At 39.4% G+C, this 22465-nt stretch overlaps 1 protein-coding gene across 7 annotated transcripts in view; it reads left to right on the forward strand.

The window, feature by feature from the left end:
* The first annotated feature begins 1665 nt into the window (after positions 1-1665).
* The window catches only part of LOC101158464 (rap guanine nucleotide exchange factor 1), a 43763-nt gene continuing 22963 nt past the window's right edge, over positions 1666-22465 (forward strand). For 4 of the 7 annotated variants that reach the window (XM_023961164.1, XM_023961166.1, XM_023961167.1 and 1 more), the window contains exons 1-3: positions 1666-1984; positions 20563-20708; positions 21079-21257. In XM_023961164.1, coding sequence (XP_023816932.1) covers positions 1957-1984; positions 20563-20708; positions 21079-21257 — 353 coding nt within the window. In that variant the 5' untranslated portion in view covers positions 1666-1956. The remainder of the gene's footprint in view (positions 1985-20562; positions 20709-21078; positions 21258-22465) is intronic. The other 3 variants (XM_011481546.3, XM_011481548.3, XM_011481547.3) reach the window with 1 other exon arrangement.

A 22465-nucleotide genomic window follows, 5' to 3' on the forward strand; every position in this document is an offset into this window, starting at 1 on the left:
TAGGATCTTAAAACATAAAAAAACTAAAAAAGAGATTTTATCTGGAAAAAAAAGGAACCACAAGAAAAAAATAGATTTGATTCTGAAACGAATGAAAACAAACTATGTTTTCATAGTTTATTGATGTTGAAATCATCACCTTTATTGCCGTGTGGGGCTTTTCAAAACTTAGAAATTGGAATTCCATAATATCAAGCCCTGACTGGTTTGCTGCTGCCTGGCAGTTTATTGTCTTCGTTCTTTGGCTTTTAACACCGCTTCAGGGAAGGCATTTCAGTCTTTGCACACAGACACACATACCTCCTCCCCACAGCACACAAACAAGTACTTTGCACTTGTTATACGGGAGTGGTTTCTGCTGTGCAAGCAACAGACCGAGTTTTCAGCCATAACAACAGCCAGCGTAAATATGACTCTCTGAATCTCAAGGCCTTGGTTTCATGACTAATTATAAAACAGCTGATGAGGTGAGCTGCACAAGGTTTGGGAGTAGTATCGGACAATGCATAATAAAGGGGTTTGAAAAGATGAGTCTTCTCTGTTCATAACAAGATAAGCTGAACAAAATGACTCAAAGAATTTTAGATGATTCTATCAGTTTGACCTATTTTTTCATTAAAATTGTGACATTGCGTGCTTTATTGTCAGGAGACATAAGCTCATGCAGAACAAAGTAAGTGAAGTTGTGGTAAACTGATGAATAAAGTCTCTTGCTTCTCTTCTTTTCGAGTCCTTTCATTTTTGAGGCATTTAAGCCAACTGTGGTTGGATACAAGTACATAATAACAAAGCTTCAAAATTCTATTCAAACTCCCAGGGGAAGCTTTTATTGTCACGACGAGTCAAAACCTTTGTGTCCGTCCTTTATGTTTTCAGGATCAAAGGGGAATGGGCTTTTCTATTAAAGTCAGCAGCCGATGTCTACGTAAAAGAGATCAAAATGTACACTAAACAAATCATGTTGAAAGCATAGACAAGAATTCTTGTCTAAAATACAGATTTTTTCCTCATCAAAATGGTAAAACCTAGTATATTCATAGTGGTAAATTTCTTGCAAAAGTGGAACAGAATTCGACAACTGTTCCTTTTTGGTGTAACTCCCAATATTTGTATAATCTGCAACATGTATGCATGTACTGTATATATTTTTAACTTTAAGTTCCAGTACTCACCAGTTTGTTTCAGGGAGCTTTTTACACTGATGTTGCACCAAGAATGAAAATATATTTTATGCACATATTCCACAAAGAAATGTCTAGAACACACCAACAAAATGTATACGTACATAAAAGCACATTACTATGGGCATATCCTATCAAATTCATATCTAATTAAATTAAACTGTCCCCCAAATAAATATTTTCCAGAAAATTACAAAAAAAATGTATGTTTTATGAGACCCCTTTCTATATGTTTATATGATCTTTTCTCATGTAAAGTCAATTTATACCAAATTAAGTTTATTTATAATTCACTCCTTGTTGTTATTTTTTGATGGTGGTTGTAAAAGTAACTGTACGGAGCTTTTTTGAGTCCCATTCTTTGGCTTTGGAGGTAAAAACGCAAGTTTCAACTGTGAACAGAAATAAAAACACGCCCATCTTTTTGTGACAGATTGCTGTGACTCATTCCTCGCGAAGGGGGGCGCTGTTACACTGGCAGACTGCGCTAAGCCCGACCGTCGGTTCAGGGCATTATCGAGAGTGTGTGGAGTGTGCATGTGTGTGTCTATGTATGCAGTGAAAATTACCCCGGAGACGGACAGGGACTGATTTTTTTTAACCGTACCAATGTGTGTGGCCTGTAAATCTATATTATTGAATTCTGCGGAATCATCTCACGGACACAAAAGTAGATCCAAGATGAGGGAATAGTCGGAGGATTCGCGGGGTGAAGCTCGACTGCAGCTACCGTTTCGTTGAATTGCAAGTGGGATCCCAGCTGCTGGCAACGAAAATGTCGAGAAAAATAGAAAGCAAGCACGGTAAGACCCGTCGGCGACTCTAGCACACCGCTGCTTTTCGGTAATGCTTCCCCCCACAACAAACGGGCCGCGGATGGACCGAAAAATGTGGGATCCATGGAAATAAGTCCATAGGCAATGCGAGGTTCCAGATAAGACTGGATGGATGTGTCCAGTGTAAGTGGTGGTTTTAAATATGGGCCTCATGGATCGTTACCCGGTTAAAATAAAGCGTCACGGTACGGGCATGCTGGTAACAGAGATTTCAACGGGATGATATCTGTAGCCGGTCCAGCTAGTCTGAACTAAAAACCGGGAAGGTGTTGCCAGCCTGACGTGGGAAATCACCGGCTTTTCACCCGTTCTGATTTCCACAGCTCCCATAGACTCTATCATGTTATGGTTTGGCTGGTTAGCATCCTTGGACGCCAATGAACAAATCCTGAGCCATGTACACTAAAATAAAACCATTAAAACTCTTCGGCAAACTGATTTATGGGTACAAAACTGCTCTCTGTTTTAATAATCACGGTTTAGGACACGTCCGTAAGGACAGCTAACAGCTAAAGGCTAGCTTTTTCATGGATAGCATTAGCTGCCCTGATTCCCACTACGGCGGAGTTGTATCGCGTTCACGCCCAAGACTGCGCGCGTGTGTTTGTGTTGTATTGATTTGGGATTTGCGCACGTGGCACATTTTGTTTAAAAAAAAAACCACACACACAGACAAACACAAAACTTTTTTTTATTTTGTTTGTAAATGGACATTTCAAATACGTCTCTGGAGGCGACACCATAGCGCGCGAGTGGTCATCAGAGTGCCTTTGCGTGGAAACTTTACACCCGCCTCCGCCTGCTATACTTGCATCCCATTCCGCCAGCTGTCTCCCTGCTTAGCTTCACGCGCAGCCCTGCGCGAGGTTTCCTGCGGGAAATGGACAGAGACCCGCGCGCGCTGTTTCTAAAGGGAGTGGAGGGAGTGTCATCCTCCAGCAGCCCAGTCATTCCTCACGGGCGTAAAAGTTTCCGACTCTTTTCGTGTCTTGCAGACAGATGACTTCATATGCTTTTTCTTTTTGAATTCATCATTTGAGACCTCTTCATCTTTTGTGTGTTGTTTTTGTTTTCTACTCAGTGGTGTTTGCAGGGTCACTGTTGTCAAGTACACAGCAATCCTGAAAAATACTCCCAAAGATATTCTGTGGCCACACACACATAACTGAATCATCACACTTCTGACCTTAATTGGCAAATATGATGATATGAATTCCTGTTCACAGAATGTGTTGGACAGAGGAATGTGTGACAAATACACAACAGGGACAGAGTTCATGTCAGTGCAGATTCCTGTTCTTAGTGAAAATATAAAAAAAGATTTTAAGCAATTGTTTTGTTGAAGTGGTTACCATAGCACAAAGTTTGAGCGGCTTTATCGATGCGTACACTGGGGGGGCTATTTGGAGAGTTATGACCAGATGAACTGGCTGCAGCAACATGCTTTTAAATCGCCATGGTTACGCTGTCTTAAAGTCCCCTAACTTTTCCTTTCCCCTCTAGGGATGTAAACACCTTCAGTGTATGCTGAGAGTTGCCTTAACTCCCCCTTCTCTTCTGCCAGGACACCAAGCCCTGATTTATCTGTTTGAGTTTGAATCCAATTGTCTGTATGACTTCATCGCTGAACTGGAATCCAAAAGCAGATTCAACATCTGGTGCTCCTGGCTCAACACTCAGAGCAGCTGACAGGAAAACTTGCATCTTTCTATTTTACACCTGGGAGGAGGAACTGGGCAGAGTAAAAGAAAATTAGCTGATTTCTTACATTTATTTTTTAATTCCATTGACTGTGAAGGAAAAGTAGAGTGATTGAGTGGGCATCACCCATAGAAAATCATTTGAACTGAATCAATTTAGTGGCTTTGTTTTTTTTTTTTTCCCATACGAACATCGGCATGTCGGAACCAGAAATTGTCAATAAGCAGTGATTGGACCGAGTCCGTCAGAGTCATCATTTCTATGGCAACCTCCCTAGCCAATAAGGAGGGAGTTTGTTGGAAGTCCACATGTCTTGAAAGCGGGCTCAGGAGAATCTGTGACACGGATACTTTTATTAAAACATCTGATTGGCCAGTTTATAACTTAAACTACAGAGAAAATACTTTAAAAACAATATTAGTGAGAACGTGTTAAAAAAAAAAAGTTAGAGCAAGAATGGAAATTGTGACAAATAGAATGACAGCAATAGCTGTTCATTTCTCAAGAAGTCTATGGGATTTTGGCTTCTTGGAACCAGCAGGTACTTTCTTTTTTTGAACATCAGGGTGGAGAGATCACTCAGTCCAGTTCTCATTTACAGTGGATGCTTTATCCCCAAACGTGGCATGTTGTATTGTTTTGTCCTCATGACCGTGCAGGATCCTTACTTTTGAAGACATGACAAATTCATGTCCACTATCGTGCCCACACATGTTAGCTTTTGGGGTCTTTTTCTGTTAATTTAGTCACTTTCATTTTATAGATCACCTATAAAGCTAATACAGTTGTTTAGATTGTAAATTGGTAAAACATAAACAAGTTAAATCTGCCATAATTTTTAAAGAAAAATTGGATGAGAGTATTACTTTTTCAACTTTACCCTGAGCTCCATTGATTTAAAAACTGCACTAGCCCCAAAAAACTGGCAGATACTAAATAATACACTTCTGTTTCGATTCTGTGTTATTTATGCTAGTGTGCACAAAACTTTAACTTTTTAAACAGTTTCCAGGGATTAGGAATTGTTCTGCTGCGCACAGGAGCCTTGTGTTGTTGTTTTTTTTAGCTCCACTGTTAGAGCCATTGGCAGGGATTATTTTTGGCAATGGGGCCTACAGGGTTTCATCTTATCGCATTAATATTATGCTAGTTTGTTTATTGTACAGACTGAAATAAGGATGTTACCCACCACCAGCAACATTCCTCACTCCATGCACACACACAAAATTAACCAGTGGGATTATAGTAATGCTTCTTTGTCTTGTTTTACAAAAACAAAGCGGATTAAATATTAGATTTTTCTCTCTACAGTCTTTTAAAGCTAGTTCATAAGAACCAGTAGATCCCAAAAAGCTACATGTTCTTACTCTTTTGTTTTTGTCTTGAATTTCTGCAAGACAAAAGTTACATCATTCTTGTCTTGCAGCTTGTTCAATCTAGCCAAACTTCTTGGGCTTGTCCTCCTTTTTTTAATTTTTTAGAATAGTTGTTCCTTTGAATCGCATAGTGGTGCTCTTTACTTGCATCGCACACCTATCTTTTCCTCACTTATGCTCCGTTTTTCCTGCTAAACGATTTGTTTAGATCTGTTGGAAGTGAACCGCACCAGGGTTCATTTGAACATAAAGTGAGACTCCAAATTTTCAAGCTAACGAGGGTTTGCCTGTTTGGTCCACCATAGAGTTTTAAGTTAGCCTACACCTTTCCTAAACAAAACAAACTCTTGGGACAAAAATACCTCCTTGTTTGGACCTAGTGTGGCTACACAAGTGTGCTGCTATTCACCAATACAGTACTCTCGAAAATCCAGTCCTTTAGAGCCACTGTCCCTGTCCTACTTTCTGCTGATTACGTAGATCAAGTGTCTTCTACCAATAGGAATCAGTGGGCACAGTTGGAAAAAAGCACAGCATCAGCCCTTGAGAACTTGAGTTTGAAATAGCGTGAGTGTACACACTTGGATCTATTATGTACAGCTTTCTGCATTAATTTTATAATACGTAAATAGTTTATCTGTTAGTTTATTCTGGCACAATGGAGGAACTGAGAATAAAAAACTGGCTTTTGAATTGGAGAGCTTTGAAACACACTTTTCTTTAAGTCGATGTGTTGGCTGACTCTTTTTGTACATTTCTAAAAGTTCAGTCATTTCTTGATGCTTAAGCTACTGCAAACGTTGTGTTTTAAATTTGTCCTGGAGACACAAAAGGCTCTGGTATGTTGTTACTGGTTCTACATTTTGGCTGCTGCATGGTGTTTTATAATTAGCCTGCGGTCTCTTTTCGACTGGACAGTCCATAGTGGCAACCAGCCGCAGAAGAACTGATCCATCACTTGCTTATTTTAGAGTCCACACCCTCCAGCATGCTATTAAACTTGTGTTTGTTTTGTTTAGCCTCCAAAAAAAAACTTTAACTGCAATAAAAAAGAGTTTTCCTCCAAAGAATTTGCAGACGCAAGACTGAAGTATACGGTATTAAAGCGAGTTTTGTGACGTGGTGAATCCAGTCCCTCAGACTTTAATATCTTTTTGTGTGATGGACAGAAATAGCAAGCCGTGCATGCCTTAGTCACCAGAACTCTGAGCAAGAGCTAAAGTAGTTCTGATTACAAAAGATTTCCACGGATAATTTGGTCTACCCACATTGCTGATTAGTAATCCCACTGTTGCATAGGGCAAGCCATGGGTCCCAGTTTGACATGCTGCAACTTTGAGGTTTGATGGGAGCAGGCATTTATCCCTCCCTTTACCACAGAAAAAAAGAGGCCTGCTGTTCCCATATAAGTTTTGCTGTGTTGCAAAAAACAATTTTTTTTTTTTTTTTTTGGTGGATGGGAAGGCAAAAGAAAAGAAGGAGGGGGAAAAGAAGAAAACAGGAGAGGGGAAAGCAAGGTTTTGCACTTAGGGTATTCAGGTAGATAAGAGGATGGAGTACACGTTTGGTAAAAACTGCGGAGAAACAATCAATAGGAAGCGGAAGGCTGTGTCTGTGAAACCAACCAGTGGATTTTTGTTGCATGGATATTTTCAAGGATGTTCCATTTTTGGCATCTTCTTCCAAATCTTCACAGAGGAGTAAAACAACCACAGATAAGACTGCTGTTTGGAGATGCCATATGTGATTGAATAAAAGTTCTATACGCACGGTGGATTCACTTTTTAACTTCCATCTGTGACTTTTCGCTTAAGTATTTTTGAATTATGCTTCCTTTGCATTTACTCTTGTCTGCTGGCCTATATTCTAGACAGCAGGTTATTTATTTCTATGGGTGGCCTTCCCATTTCCTTATGTGCCTAAACCCTGGGAACTTTGGTTTGGAGTTTCTCCACTGATGACACCACCTTTTTCTTCTTTTTTTGTTATAATTTTTTTACCATTTTAAAAGCCATTCATTTTTAGACACTGTTGTGTTATAAGGATGCTCTTCAGTTCCTCATTTTTGGAGCTATTTGTGCGTATTTCTCCTCAGGTGTTGTGTCAAGGAAAAAATGATCACAAGAACGTGATGCGTGACTAATTCTCAGCATTTCCCCTGAGTGATGGCTGTACAACTCAGGGCTTGATCAAGGAATCACAGCATTCAGAAAGTGACAGCTTCAGTGTTGCCTGGATAGCTGTGAACTTGGGTCTCTTTGATGGGCAATATAAGTTGGAGGAGTCAGGTCTCCTTGGAGGACACAGACTCCTCTCTGCATGATGAGGACACAGGTAAGGACAACTTTACAGTACGTGTGTGTATTGTAGAAAAGATCGTGTTTCTGTCTGAACATGGGAGTGTGTTTATTTCTTTTTTTAAGAAGGAAAAATTATAGCTTTTATTGTTTTTTAAGCATATTCAGGACTTTGTTTGGGCTGCTGTTTGGGAGTTTTTGTATAAAATGGACTTACTGGCAGAATGAAATGCAGGGGACATTCTTGCTGGGGCTTTTGTGTTGTGTGGCTTTATGCAAAGTTCTCATTTGCTCCTCTAAAGTAATGGGTGGACCCGGCTCAAAGTGGCTTCACTGCAGGCCCCAGAGCTTTCTATCAAAAGTCCAGTTTTTGACTTGTCGCCTTTGAAAATGGTAGAAACCATAGCAATCATCAGGTGAGGCTCTGTCTGTGCGTCTGGATGCTGATGCTTTAATCTTGTTGCACAATGGCAAAGAATGCATCTAATACATGCACTCCCTGGCCAGCTTCCCCACAGTATCTGCACATGTTTGTCGACCCACATATAGATGTTAATATAGCAGGATTTATCAATGTTTGTTATGGCTATGGACTTCCTCTGTTATGTTGTGAAGTGATTCACCCCTGGTGAGCTAGAGCACGTAAAAGCTTCCTTATTGAGGTAGTTGAGTTCATCATTGTGTAATTAGACAACGGCAAGAGTTTTAATATGTTTTTTTTCGAAACAGAGTCCATATGGGTGCTTGCTTGAAAAAATCTTTGCATTTCTTCGCTGCAAAGTCAGCATTGTTTTTTTTTTCTTGTTTTTTTTTGGTTTAGTCTGCAAATGCAGGACAAAACACTCCTCAGAAAGAATCTGTGAAGGGAGAGTCCCTCCCCTGCCTGGTAATGCCAGTGCAACCGTAGTTAGCTGTGGTCATGGCAGAATGCGGCGAATCACCTGCACTTTTTCCCTACTGAAGAAAACCCATAACTACAATTTAGAGGAATAACTTCATCAAAAATGAGAAAAGTGTTTAAGAATTGCTGTCAGTCAACTTTCAGGAAAGATGAATGTTTCTTAACATGAGCATCACCATGCATTGTTGAAATGAACCCAACAGGCATGCAATGCATATCATGGAGATAATTTACTAGCCATGATTTGCTTAGTTTGTTGTCACACGCTGAGAAGATTTTCAAAGGGCCTATACCGTGCAAAATTAATTTTTGAGCTTTTAGGTGTGTTATAATGTTAATTCCTCACAAAAATTAACCCCAAAGCAGTATTTTTGATCCGTTTAAGTATTTCTGAGAATTCCTCTCTCACATTGTGACATAGATGAGTGAGGAACAGCCCCTTCCAGGAAGAGTCTGCACTGCAAGCACCGCCCCCAGGCTAACACACACACCCACTTTCTCCGCAGAGCTAGCGGTGATCTGCAAAAATGCTTTGATTTTTATTTTATTTTATTTTGTTACGCACAATATCCACCCATCTTTGCAAAAGTTTGGATGTCGTTTGTTTTCATGAACGAAACGCAGACGCGCTGCAGAGGTTGGTGACGTCATGAAATGGGCGGCGCCCACATGGAGTGAAAGCCGGTGCATTCTATGTTTTCAGTCTAGAATACTGGACTTATTTTTCTGTGAAGGTTTGAACTTTGAGAGTTTAAACAAGAGAGAAAAGTATGACAATGTTTGTGTAATAGTGTAATAATCAGGCTCACTTACAATCCTATTTAGCTGATTTCACCTGTGTGGGTTGAATGTAACCCTCCCGGGATCACTATATACACATTTGTTTTCTATATTTGTGGAATCTTTTCAAATTCATAACTTTTTTGGGATTTACAGATTTTTGTCTGACTTTCTATAACATCAGGATGAGCAAATGTGTGAATATAGGAAAGGTACGAGACAAAAGTTTCATTTCTTATTTACCTTTTTTAAAAAGGGTTTCTGCAAATGTTCAATAATTTTATTAGAAAATAAAATTATCTTTTATGTTTAAAAAACACAAAACAACCTTTATAGTTGAGCTTACGCAACACAAGAGAATTTTCAACATTTAGCTTTTATTTTCCTTTTTTTAATACTTTGATTTAATGTTTTCTACTTTTATTAATCAGTCAAAAGTGCAAACATTAAAAAAGTCTTCAAAAATGTAATTTTTATGTAATGTAAATGTAAAAATGATTTTTGTTACAAGATGGAAAATACAAACATTACTACATTTCATAAACCAACAATGACGCACAATTAAATCTTAGCCTGGGACTAGTGTTTCATAAATGGGCTGTTAAACATCAGTTGATCTCACACAAAAATAGTTTACTGTAATTTAAATTTATTGCAGCCATAACGCAGAAGTGTTCCTCAAATGATTGTAATTGTGGCTCGTGGATACGGCTGTTGGTACTCTGTCTTTTTTATAATTATAGTGTGCTTATCTTGGAGCATGTTTTCTTGGAGAGAAATTACACCAGGCTTGCTGATTTTCTTAAACTCACTCCTGGAAAAAAAAGCAGCGCATACAGACCGACACACGCTTTCAAACACTGATGGTGGTGGAGCTGTCATCCAAAACCCTAGCCAGGCCGCTGGGAACCTGCAATCTTCTGATCAGAGGGCAACCCGCTCTACCTCTGCGCCACGGTCGCCTCTTGCATAGTGGATGAATGCAGTGGATGTTCCGATGTTTATGTGACAAAAAGACGAGTTGTCTAATGGTTCATCTTTATATGATACCAAACAGGAAATGGTAAACCTGCATAAAAATAATGTCAAATTTGTCAGCGACTGACTGAACCTCCTGCCCTGTGAGCAGACTGAGACTTTATTTTTGATCGTGCCAGTCTTTTGCTGATCTACTTCTTTTTGGAACTCTGTCTTCAAGCATCCTAAAAGGATAACTGAGCTTTTAAAACCCCAGGGAAAAAAAAGTGTGGGTTTATGGGGTTTGAACTTAAATGGAAATACTTTTAATTGAAATTCTTATAGAACTTGAACAGTTTTATTGAGATGTTTTTGACATCATTTTTTATTAAGAAATATTACATGTCAAATCATATCGTTATCACAATATTAATCTCCAGTATAACATATAGTAAGTTATCCTCATATCGTAACCTAAAGCATACTTTCTAAGTCACTTTGTCTGCTCCTGATTCACAACAATTTAAACTAATACTCATAAAGGCAATTTTTAAAAATATATTTTTTTATTGCTTTTTTAACAAAGTTTTAAACACACACAAAACAAACACTAGTGTACAAATGAGAAACACAGCATAAATACCCACATACAGCAACAACACTCAGAAAGGCAATTTTCTATTTCATTTTTTTAATATACCGGTATGTCCACCATCATCAGAAAAATTCCACAAAAAGATGTTAAAAACGTAAAAAATTAAAATTTAATTTAAATGGGTTTTCAATAGAAATGAAGGCATAAAATAATATGATGTGGCACCTGTCGTAACATGAAATTGCACAGAAGTGATCTTAGTCTACACTATGAGCCTTAAATATGAAATATTTTTCAACATTGTGGGTGGACTGGTACATTTTAAATGAATTACCTCCTTTGATAGCTCTACACGTCATATTTGGCAAAGAGACAGTGCAGGATGGGGCTTTAACCCATTTTAGATGGACTTTTCTGCAATCACACAATATGCTTTATTCTGTATTAGAATTGAGGAGTAATGGATTTGGGGATCATAAAATCAAATAATATAATTAGATGTGGATAATAAAAAAAACTAAGCTTAGTAAAATCAGTGTTTGTTGGTCCAAGAATGACTGGACCAGTTTGCGCTGTGATGTACAGGGAGCCGACTGTTTTCTGGTTAGCACGACTAAGAAAGAGCTACATCAGTGGAGTATTTTTTTTTTTTTCTTTTGGCACCCTAGAGAGCAAATGCTCAAGGCATGGATATTTTTGACTCACAGAGTTGGGACTCTTGCTGCTTGTCTGGGATACTGTCAACAATTTATAGCAGAGCGTTGATAATGTGGATAGGTTTGACCACATAACAATGATATCTTTTTTTTAAATCTACAAATTCATATTTTCAAATGGAAATGGAGAATTTAGCCTTGTGGTTCTTTGCTGTTTTTCTGGCAGTGCAACTGCAGTGGAACAGGCTTTGATTTCTTATAATCACCTTTAAAAACAGTCTTTTATTATGACAGATTCTTCATTTTTATGTAGTTGAAATATGTTGGTATAAATCTTTATCCAAACGCTTGTTCCATTCCAAGCCATTTCTTTTTAAGGAAGCTGTAAAATGATGGAGAATTTGGTCTGCCGTTGTGTATTTGTATTTCTGGATGCTAAGGGTTGTGTGGCGTCTGTCAGTCCTCTCCAATGCAGCGTTTGTGTAAAGTGTCAGGAGAATGACGAGCAGCCCGCTCTACAGACAAAATGAACTTTGTACAGCTCTCTAACATGACGCGAGTGGTACCACTTCTCACTGCTTGAGGCCATTTACTGCTGTTTATGCTTCTGCCTCTCTCCCTATCTGAGTCTTGCTCTCAGCAGTGAAGTGATTGGTTCTCTTGTGGCTTTTTGTCTGTGTATAAGATCAGTCTCCTATTTCAAGTGCTTCATACTGCCTGTTTGCCTTTTGCACTCTTGCCAAGCAGCTGCTGTTTGCTGAGAACTCTGAATTCATAGGACAGATTGCAGCATCTTTTCCTCCTGTATCTTTTCTGATGTTGCTTGATGTTAGAGATACTGACAAGCTGGATATTTATAGCTCCTTGTGGATCTTTAGAGTGTTGATTTCACTCAAAGTGAACTGAGACCTGCTAGGCCGTGTGCGCTCCGTCTACTAAAAGATTCAGCTCAGAAAGCAAAGCTTTCAATGGAATGCTAAAACATGCAGCGACCCACTGTGGGCAGAAGGTCACCTGAAGGTTCAGACTTCTTTGAGCCAGTCTGTGTTCCTTGATACAGTGACCTTCTTTGCTTCATCTGAGTTTCTGACGGCATGCGTGTCTGGCGAGGCCTATTGAGAGAGCCAAACTGTTGTATTGGAGACCACGGGAGGAGGAAGTGCTAAGCCCAAGCTACACTGGGCTGTGAAAAAGGAGTGACGCTGGCTGATGGAGAAGGGACAGGAAATCATACCAGCAACTTCGGCGTCAGTAGGGAAGGAACGGGAGGGGTACCCAGGAGGGTGTGTATACCCGGGTTGTGTGATTTTCCCGTTTGCATCCTGCAAGTGTGACACACCCTTTAATGACACTTTGCCAATTGTCTTAACACTTTTTAGACTTAATAGCACCTTTAGTCATTAATTGATTTTTAGATCATCAATGGAACTCACAACTAGTTTAGTACTCATAAAGGAGGTTATGACAGGTACTACTGTAAAATTAATGCAAAGTCTTGCCCCCAATTCAAACCTAAGCAGCAGCATCGTATAACAGCAGTGTCAAGTCAGACGCAATGAACTGCCTCCTGTTTTAGTCAATCGTGCCACTCTGACTAGGAACTCCATACGTCCTTCCAAACAGCTCGCAATGACGCTTTTAGTGGTCTGTATCTCATCACATTTTTTTTATTTTAGTCAGTGGATTTCCTCCATACCAGTATTTGTAGTGAGAGGACACTCGCTGATAAATTATGATTCTTCCTGCTCTTTCTGGTCGGTGCGTGTTTTTGGCATTTCTACCCTCAGACAAGCAGCCGTTCGAACTGTTCAGCTAGCTCAATTGTGGAAATGTGAATACAGAGAAAACCAGGAAAAAAACATGTTTTCCTTAATTGAAATAAAGTATTTGCCAGACCACAAGCGGTACCACAAGTTTATGGTAAATGAATGGTCTGTTTTCATAAGTTGCACCAGTTTTTTAAGGCGCATTTCGGTGAAATAGAACAGTAAGGTGGTGTGACCACACTTATCAAGAAACCTAGAGCTGCAAAGAGGGAGGCAATTGGTCAGAGGGGTTTGATGGGAAGTTTTTCTTGTGAACTGTGTTGTTCTTCATGTGCCTCTCATTTATCTGCAATTAGCAGCCCATGCAGATGCAACATGACTGATAAATCAAACTTGACTCATAATGTCTCTCAACATTGTTCAGTTATAACACATAAAATACAAAACAATTCTCTCAATTTTTCCATTCTTTGTACTAAAACAGTTTGTCAAACCTCTGAGTGCAGTGCTCAACAGAAAATTGATTCAAGGTTATTAAGCGCTACCATAATTCATACTTACAGAATAGCGGATTATAAAGCTCATTGTCGATTTTAAAGAAAATTAAAGGATTGAGAGTGTGGCAAAATATTGTACACCAGTCCTTCTAGAGTAAAGACACCCTCAAATTTAAATCATTGGTACTCATTTTTGTCTTGGCTAAACAGAGCAAGCATTTTGTAGCTAATTTAACCCATTTGAAAATGAATGAAAGGGAAGCATAATTTTATGCAGAGGTTACATTTATGACTTAAACATATGTAGCCGAGTTTCAGCTCTTCAACCCCTTCTTCAACTGACTGGGTTTCAAGGAGCTTTATTGTCTTCCCCTGCATTTGGTTGTGGTTGAATAGTCTCAGAACATCTTTGTATACTTGCCGGTTCCTGCTTCTCAACAATGATGCTTATGTGTGGCTGCTGTACATAGGACAACTGAGTCAACCAGACCTCAGGGCTCAGTGGATGGCTTTCAATACAACCCCAATGAAGTATTGTGCAAAGTGCTCCCGTTATTTTGTTCCATTAGCTTGCCTGGTGCTCGTAATGAGATGTCGACCTATATTGAATTCATCGGATTTTCACTACCGCTGCCAGAGTCGGGATTATTCGAACACGCACAATAGTGTAGAGGTCAGTCACAGCCCATAGCCAGTGCAGTGTGATGTGATCCAACAGCATGCATAAAACATTTCAAAAATACAGCACCAGCTTTGTGAAAGAGTTTCTTTCAGTAGCAGTGTAGTAAAGTCCTTCATGCTCACTTGCCTCCGGGGTGGGGTGGGGGGTGTTAATATGGCAGCTGAGCCACCAAAACTGATGATACATTTTTTAGCTGTTTTGCGTTTCTGAAATCCTCTGGGAGATGTGCAGATCTATTCAAAGAATTTGGTATGGCCCATAAGCCAATGTTGACTTACAACAACAAAGCAGCAGGACGACTGAACGACAAGTCAAGGCAGAATCGCCGCACAGTGAATCCAAACACAGATTACAAATAGAGTTTAGAAGGCAGTTTAATTTACTTTCACAGAGGACGTGATGAGGTTTGTAACTTGTGAAAATGTTTAACACAAAAGTCCTGATGCTAGAAATCTGCGTGCAGACACCTCACTTAAGACTATTACAGTAAAGCTGCAGCTAATCTGTTTGTGTTCTTTATTGCCTAATCGTCAATGGAAGGTTTACTTTTGATTCTATAATTACAAAAAACGTTCTCAACATAATGAAATTTGAAATCTATTCGTCATGTGTTATTACACACTTGTTATTTGAATAATTTTGGATTTATTTACAGTAATTCTCAATTTGGTCCCCCAAATGGTTTTTTAAAAACAATACATTAATTTCCTGCCTAGACCTGTCATTATTCTACTTAATTATATGCCAGTGAATTATAAATTAGAGTGAAATGGCTTATGTAATTATCCTTGATGTAAAGAAAACTTTGGTCTATACAGTGTAGTTCTGTCTTTTGTAAAGAATTGGTGGGTAGTCTGACCCACTGCCCTCAATATAGTCATGACATTTGCCATGTTTCCTTTTGTGCAGTCTGTAATTAAGGAACTTTGCATAGTCTGCTCTAAGGTGTAGTTAAGCTAAATTTAGTTTTTATATGTCTGTGCTGATTATTGTTTGTTGCAATGTCACATTAGTGCCAGATTTGGAAAGTTGACAAAACAGGGAAAACTGTTGCAGTGCAATGTTTTTCACGCCCTTCTCCTACAACCTAGATTGTCTTTTCTCTGTGGATGTGCCATGTCGATCTTGGTCAGCCATGCTGTCGGTTTCCATGCAACCCACGCTGCAGAGCACCCCCATCTTCACAATATTTACTCCTGACCACTGACCCATTGCCGGTGTTTCTGCTCTGCTTTCTAAAATGGACATACGGAAAAATATGTTGGAAAGCTGTTATATACCTGCTAAGTTGAGGTTAGATCAAGCCTAGAAAATACTTAATGTGTGTTTGCAAGTGTGCTCTTAAGCACACATACAGAATTGTTGTATAGGCACTTAAAGGATGAGACAGTTGGCCGTTTGTAACCACTTTTCCAATTGCTTCTCAGCACCATCTCTGTAACTGTTCTTTATTAAAGTATCTGTTAGCGTATCATCTCTGGAATCCTTAGGACATTTTAAAGTGGCTAATACTCATCAATTACCTTTATCATGCATTTACATTTAACTACAGCCATCAGTGATTGTTCGCGTTTGACCTTTTCATTAACGCGATCTTAAAAAACAAAACAAAATTCACAATTCAAATTTGTTTTTTAACCATTGCAAAATAATTTTCCTTTGCCAGTTAGCGTATTTTTTGGACCACAAGTCGCTCCGGGGTTTAAGTCGCAGCAGCCACCAAAATCCATAATAAAGAAAAAAAGTCATGGACAAATTAGTGATTGTTAAGACCCAATATTTTGTTTTTTACATTTAATTTACTAAAGTTTTATGTATGAGGAAATCATGGGTTGCAGTCTATTTTATCATTTAGAGGAAATACAATATACGACAAACGGAAAGAGCACTTAGCATCTCAACACCTGTCATCTATTCAGTTTGTGGACTTGATGCTGTCAGTTTCTATGTGGCTCACTGGTGAACAACATTCCTAAACAGGACCTTTGAAAAAGCCATAAAAAAGCACTACAGGATCTCTGCAGACATCTCTTGAAAAATGAACTGGTGACCACTGCAAATACCAAGACTGCTTCTTTGCCATTTTTAGACACATAAACGCAGCACAGTACATGTTTTTATGTACAGGCGCATGATGTGAACGACTGACTCCTACTGAAAACACAACCACATAGCCTACAGGAAGAAAGCACTACATTAAAGGAATAAATAATTCACTAAGCTTTTAATGGCTTCTTGTTGAACTTTTCTATGTCTTTCCCTTTTTTTTCCTCCTGCTCGGTTTTTCAACTGCTTTATAGGCTTCCGATCTTTATTCTTAGTTTTCTGAAGCTCTCACCTGTGGAGAAATTTAGGCACAATTTTTAAATCTTGTCTTTCAAAACTATTTTAAAATGTATTGGTTCTTTATGCTTTATTTTTTTGGGTGAAATGACAAAGACATAAATGCTCAACGAAACAAAATATCCCCAATCTAGTCCTAATTTAATTGTAATTTTTGTCTTTTTAACTCTTACTGCTTTAATAAAAAGCCCTTTGAGTTGCTTGGTTTGCCTTTTAATTTGCAAAATGCATCTGGAACTGGTGCTTGCACAGACTTTCACTGAGCAGAAGGTTAGCACAGGGTGACATCTGTATATGTAACCTGAAGCACAACTTCCAAATCCTTCCACCCTGTTATCATCCTGTCGTAAGGGAAGAGGGACGGGGACCGGCCAAGCAGCTGTCCTTTAAATGGTAGATCACATCTGAGCTGAACAGGAACTTCCCCTGCATGCCAAGCCCTTTCGTCAGACTTTCATAAACATGCAAAGTTTTCTTTTTTTTTTTTTTAATTTACCAACATCTGGGGATTGCTGTTTATCTGTTCATTGTATTCTTGTATTGTAAGTTGGTGCAAGACGTTGGATCCATTAAAATAGTAAAAATGGGGAAAAACATGTTTTATTTAAAGATTAGCAAGTCTTAAAGTTTAACCAGTGTTTTAGTAATGGCAAATTAGGACTTCAAATAGGGAAATTCCAGACTGTGTTTTCTTCCTGTTAAGGATGCCATTTACCTGGAAAGATCCTTTCTTCAGAATGTAATGCCTCAAGGCAGTGAAAATGAATGTGGTAATCGGGTATGAATCTGTTGAATTATTGTCTGTTTTATTGCCTCAGGTACATCCTGTCTGTGTATTTTTTGACGTTTTTGTTTGCCCATTGTGTCGTGATGGATTCAGACGAGCTGTTTGTTCGCAAAGCTTTTTGAGACTCAACTACACCACAGTGCTAAATTCAAACTCACCCAGGTTTTGTTAACCAGCTGGTACCAGCTTGGACGACAAAATGAAGACATACATTGCCGTCTGCAAGTGATTGCATGGGAGCAGAGCAGGGAGCTTGTGGCCCGCCCAGCTTATTTTTGATGTCTCAAATATACTCTTTCTCAAATGGCTTATTTTTTAGTCTGCTCCTGATTTAGAACAATTTGAATATAGATATACTCATAAAAATCACTTTAAGCTTAATTTTTTGTAATTTATGTCCTCAGCCATCAGAAAGATTCCACAAGAACATATTAAAAACACCAAAAAATACAATCGGAGTGTGTCTTTAAGGTTGGCAAACACCCCCAAAATATTGACAGATCAGATTTTGATTCAGTTAGTGTGATTTATGGATTTGTTAAACATTATAACATCGAGTTAAGTATGAGTTGACTTCAATTTTTGTTTTATTTTAACTGCACACAAACAGTGGAAGTTTTGACTGTGAGTCATATTTTCACACATATTTGTGTATCCAGTTTTTGAGGCACACCAGAGGAAATGTAAGTTAGACTTGACAGCTGAATCAAGTGTGTGTTTTTTTTTTATTTTTTTTTTTGGTGTGAGATTTCACTTTTGGCCAGCCTTTGACTAATCAAATTCGGCATTTGAGACATCGTAACAAGTGGCTATGCTCGCTCACAATTCTGGCCAGCAACAGACAGGAAGCTAAGGAGCACAGAAGGGGGTGTCTGGCACAAGTTTCCGACAAGACAGCTTGATAATTACAGACCATCTCTCTGCCTCGAGACAACTTCGTTTCACGTTGTCAGACTCTTTTTGTTTCGGCTTGATGGTTGTACCAAAGATCCAGTTTTCTGATTTAGTCTTGCTGGGGAAACCAGTGTGTACGGAAACAGCCTTGTGTTTATAGCAGACAGCTGAGCTTCATTGATGTTTTGAGGATCTACTCTATAAATCATGTCGATGGCCTCTCTATTCCCATGGAACTGCTTTTAAAGTCCAGCACTAGTTTAAGCCTCAATTCAAGTAGACGGGAAGGCACAATCAAAAGATGATCCCAGTGAGTCCTGTACCAGATATGACTGACAGATCTCTGTTTAGCCACAGAGAAAAACAGGAAAAGCCTCAGTGCTGTAAACTATGAATGCTATATCTGGGTTCCCCCATAGAAGGACAAAACCTCATGAGCTAAGCACCATTGTTTTGATCCAAACAGCTGTTGAGCAGTAAAGTTCTCCCTGACTTTTAAGCGTCAGTAGTAAAAAAAGAAAAAAATCAAGATTCTCGTCTTTGGTGGAGTTTGTTTATTCCCATCTGGACCAAATCTTGTGAAGTTTTCATTTGACATTTTTTGTTCCTGATATATTTTTCTGTCGATGTTCAAGATTAACACAATAAAAAGGCAGCCTTGCCTGTGTGGTAAAATCACTAAATTGTGGATAAACATGCCAATATGCTTTTACATAGAAAAGAAAGATTCCTCTCTGGCTTTTATCCAAGTGCAACAAACGGCTTTGGATTTGCAAAAGGAGAGCAAATACCATCTAGAAGAAATTGACGAAATCTGTAATATGTTGAATCAGTTTTCCAACATTAGTAAGTTAGTCATGTTTCCAAAACAGCCAGTGTTGGGGTTTATTTTTGTCCAGCAGCGTGGTCAGACTTAAAAATAAAAAGTGCAAAGCATGAGATGAGCCATGCATTTGTTATGGAAGGGAACTCAAATGGAAGTGTCTCATCAACATTTGTGACGAGCTTTACTGCCGTCATAGGCTGCAATCGTTGCTTCTGCTGTGGTTAAGGATTGACAAGGATTAAGGGTGGAGGATATGAACAGTGGGGTGGATAGGAGGACGGCACGTTGATCGATGTCACAGATGAAAGCTCTACCCAGTCGGAGGCCCGATTGGTGGCTTTTTCCTGCTGTTGATTGCTGTTCAACATTCAGCGTCTTCATGCTGATGGTTGTGGAATGCCAGATCCCACTGTCATCAAACTGCAGAGAGATTACAGCTGATACCGGAGCAATTTTGTCGCCGATCCAACCCACACTTCCTGCCGGCTCCCACTGCTGCTGTTAGTTATTTTATCTCCTGATTCACTTCAGTTTGGAGATAAGAGAGTCAAAGGGGCAAAGGAGGACCACGAGCCGGCGATCAATTATTGTGCAGCTAATGGGGATGAGGATGTTTTTTTTCCCCCTCTTAACCATGAACACACGGACTCCCATTACTCAGCTGATCTCAGAACCACAAAATGCTTTTTATCTCTTTATTAATTCCATACTTGTCTGCTCTTTCCTTGTATGTAGCACAAAAATGTTGATGGACCACTTTAAGGAACTGTCCAGGAAGCTTTTGTTTTTTGTTTTTACCTTCCGTATTGTTGCTTAATATGATGCATTGACTATATGAGAAGTGGACCGAGTGGGAAAATACGTCCGGCTCAAACTACATGAAGTCAATTCAGTGGCCACTTATTTGTGATATGGACATCACCGTGTTTGAACCAGATATCGTCAATAAGCAGTGATTGGTCCGAGGCGGTCTGCGCTTCTATGGCAACCACTCTCACTAATCAGGAGTGTTACAAGTCCACACCCCTACCACTTGATTAGGGAGAATGTGGCAAGAAAACGGTTCGACCATTTGACATGAGACCACCTACTTTATTAAGGCACTCAGTTGCCCAGTTTGTACCTTAAATTACTTAAACTATAGAAAAAATATCATGAAAAAAAGTTCAAAGTAGCACAAACATGTTAAAAAATGATAGAGCAAAAATGTTTATTGTAACAAATAGACTGAGTAATAGCTGTTTATCTCTCTGTAGAAGTCTATAGAATTTTGGCTTTTTGGAACCAGAAGGTACTTCCTATTTGGAACATGGGGGGGAGGGGGTCACTCCAGTTCTTATATATAGTCAATGATATATTGCCAGTGACTGTTTGAGTGATGGTAAGATCTGCACTTTACAGAGCTTGTCATCTTAAATGTGCATCTGAACCCCTATCAGGTATCAGCAAATGATGCAAAGTTTTCTGCTTCTTTTTTTGTCCCAAAGACTCTCAACGATCCCATTTGTCCACCATCACCATGATACTGAAAGACAAGTTCCACTCTCCCAAGATCAAAAGGACTCCTTCCAAGAAGGGAAAGCAGGCGCAGCCCGAGCCAGCAGCCAAAAGTGCTGAAAAACCTGCTAATAAGGTGAGTGTGCAAGTTTTCTGTTACGGGAAATCCTGTAGGTTTTTTTTTTTTAATAGTCTGTTCTTTTTGTGTTGTGTTTTCTGCTTCCATATTCTATTGTGAAAAAGGTTCTCTGCTGTGTCCCATAGCCTCCCAAATCACCGTGGAACCCGGCAGCACTGCAGCTGGTGCTTAAAGATGTGATGAAAGCCGAGCTTCTTCCTTAATGGATTCCTTTGTTTATGTTTTGGTGATAGTGGAATCAGAGCAGACTTTTTATAAGCCATATTTTAAATATTGTTTGCCTACACTGTATTTTTTCACCCTAGTGGATCCGTTGAAGTTTAATCAAGGACTAACGTTTTCTTTTTTCTTTTTGTGCTTTTTGCAGAAAGTTAGCAGGCTAGAAGAGCATGAGAAGGAGGTGGTCAGTGCACTGCGCTACTTCAAGGCAATTGTGGACAAAATGATGGTGGAAAAGAAGGTACTAGAGATGCTCCCAGGCTCAGCCAGCAAGGTGCTAGAAGCAATCCTACCTCTGGTCCAGGTAGAGGCATGGATACAGCACAGGTGAGCCACACTGGTTTTTTTCTGCTTCGTTTATTTCTTTTGTCCAGTTCAAGTTTAAGCCAACTTTTACAACAAACTCTATAAATCAGATTGGTTACACGCTGAGACTTGCACAACATTGGTTTCAACTGAGAGGCTTGCGAAGACTGTTGCAGGAGGATGTATTAAGACTGATGACACCCCTCACCTTTAGGCCTTACTTAACTTAATACCTCAGGGCTTATGAGTTGCATTTATGTGAGACTCCCTAATTCCTTAAAGAGTATCAGGAATGCTACTTTTAAGGAACAGAGAATGAGCTTTCTGACTCGGTAGGAGCTGCTTCCTTTCACTTCCAATCTTTCAGTTAAACCCGTTCTGTGAAAGTAAGCGCAGCTGCCGTTTATTTGGACTGTCAGGATACTCTGGAATTCCTCCACCTTTGTCTTTGAGCCTTTCCCCTCATCCATCGGTTCAGATGGAGGTGTGGAGGTTAGAGGTGACAGATTCTGTGTCTCTCAGCCGTGTGTTTATTTGATTCGTTTGATGGATTATCACTGCATTCGTCTCTAAGGATGTGACCTTAGCTCCGCATAGAAGTTTAGGTTTTTGCTCCAGCTTTAGGATGAAAGGCAGAAATAGAAAAAAATGTGGCTGCAGGGTAAATATTTTGCAACCCACCTATAAGGTTTTTTTTTTTTTTTTGCCAAAAGGTAACTGTTGAGTGTCAAAAGCAATTTGCTCAACAAACACTTCTTTGAAGCAACTTAAACCAATATTGGTAAAAGCTTGAATGCTGTCTCTTCACATTGCAATGATGGCTGATAAAAAAAAATCCTATTTGAGCTCTGCCGAACCACAAACCGTGGGGATTCTGACTCGGCACACAAAGCTGCCACCTACTATTACCGTACTAGAACCCGTTTACCCATTGAACTGCATTACAACTTGTGCGTCTCCATCTACAGAGTCCTTCTAATTCCCAGAGCTTCAGCTGTCTTCCACTCACTTTAGAGCTAAGCCCTGTGGAGACGGTGGAAAGATATTCCCCCTGTGTGTGAATCAGCTGCAGCATGTTGATACAGGCCTTTGCCACACCTTAGTGTTAAGGTCTGAATGTACCCTCAGCTACTGGGAGAAACAACACCCCACTTCCTCGAGTGCTTAGACTCTCTATTGTTAGCGCAAGGGAGCTTATATTAACCTCTACCGTTGTAGCTGTGCATTTC

This window comes from Oryzias latipes, chromosome 12 (assembly GCF_002234675.1).
Source record: "Oryzias latipes chromosome 12, ASM223467v1".
NCBI classification, from domain to species: domain Eukaryota; kingdom Metazoa; phylum Chordata; class Actinopteri; order Beloniformes; family Adrianichthyidae; genus Oryzias; species Oryzias latipes.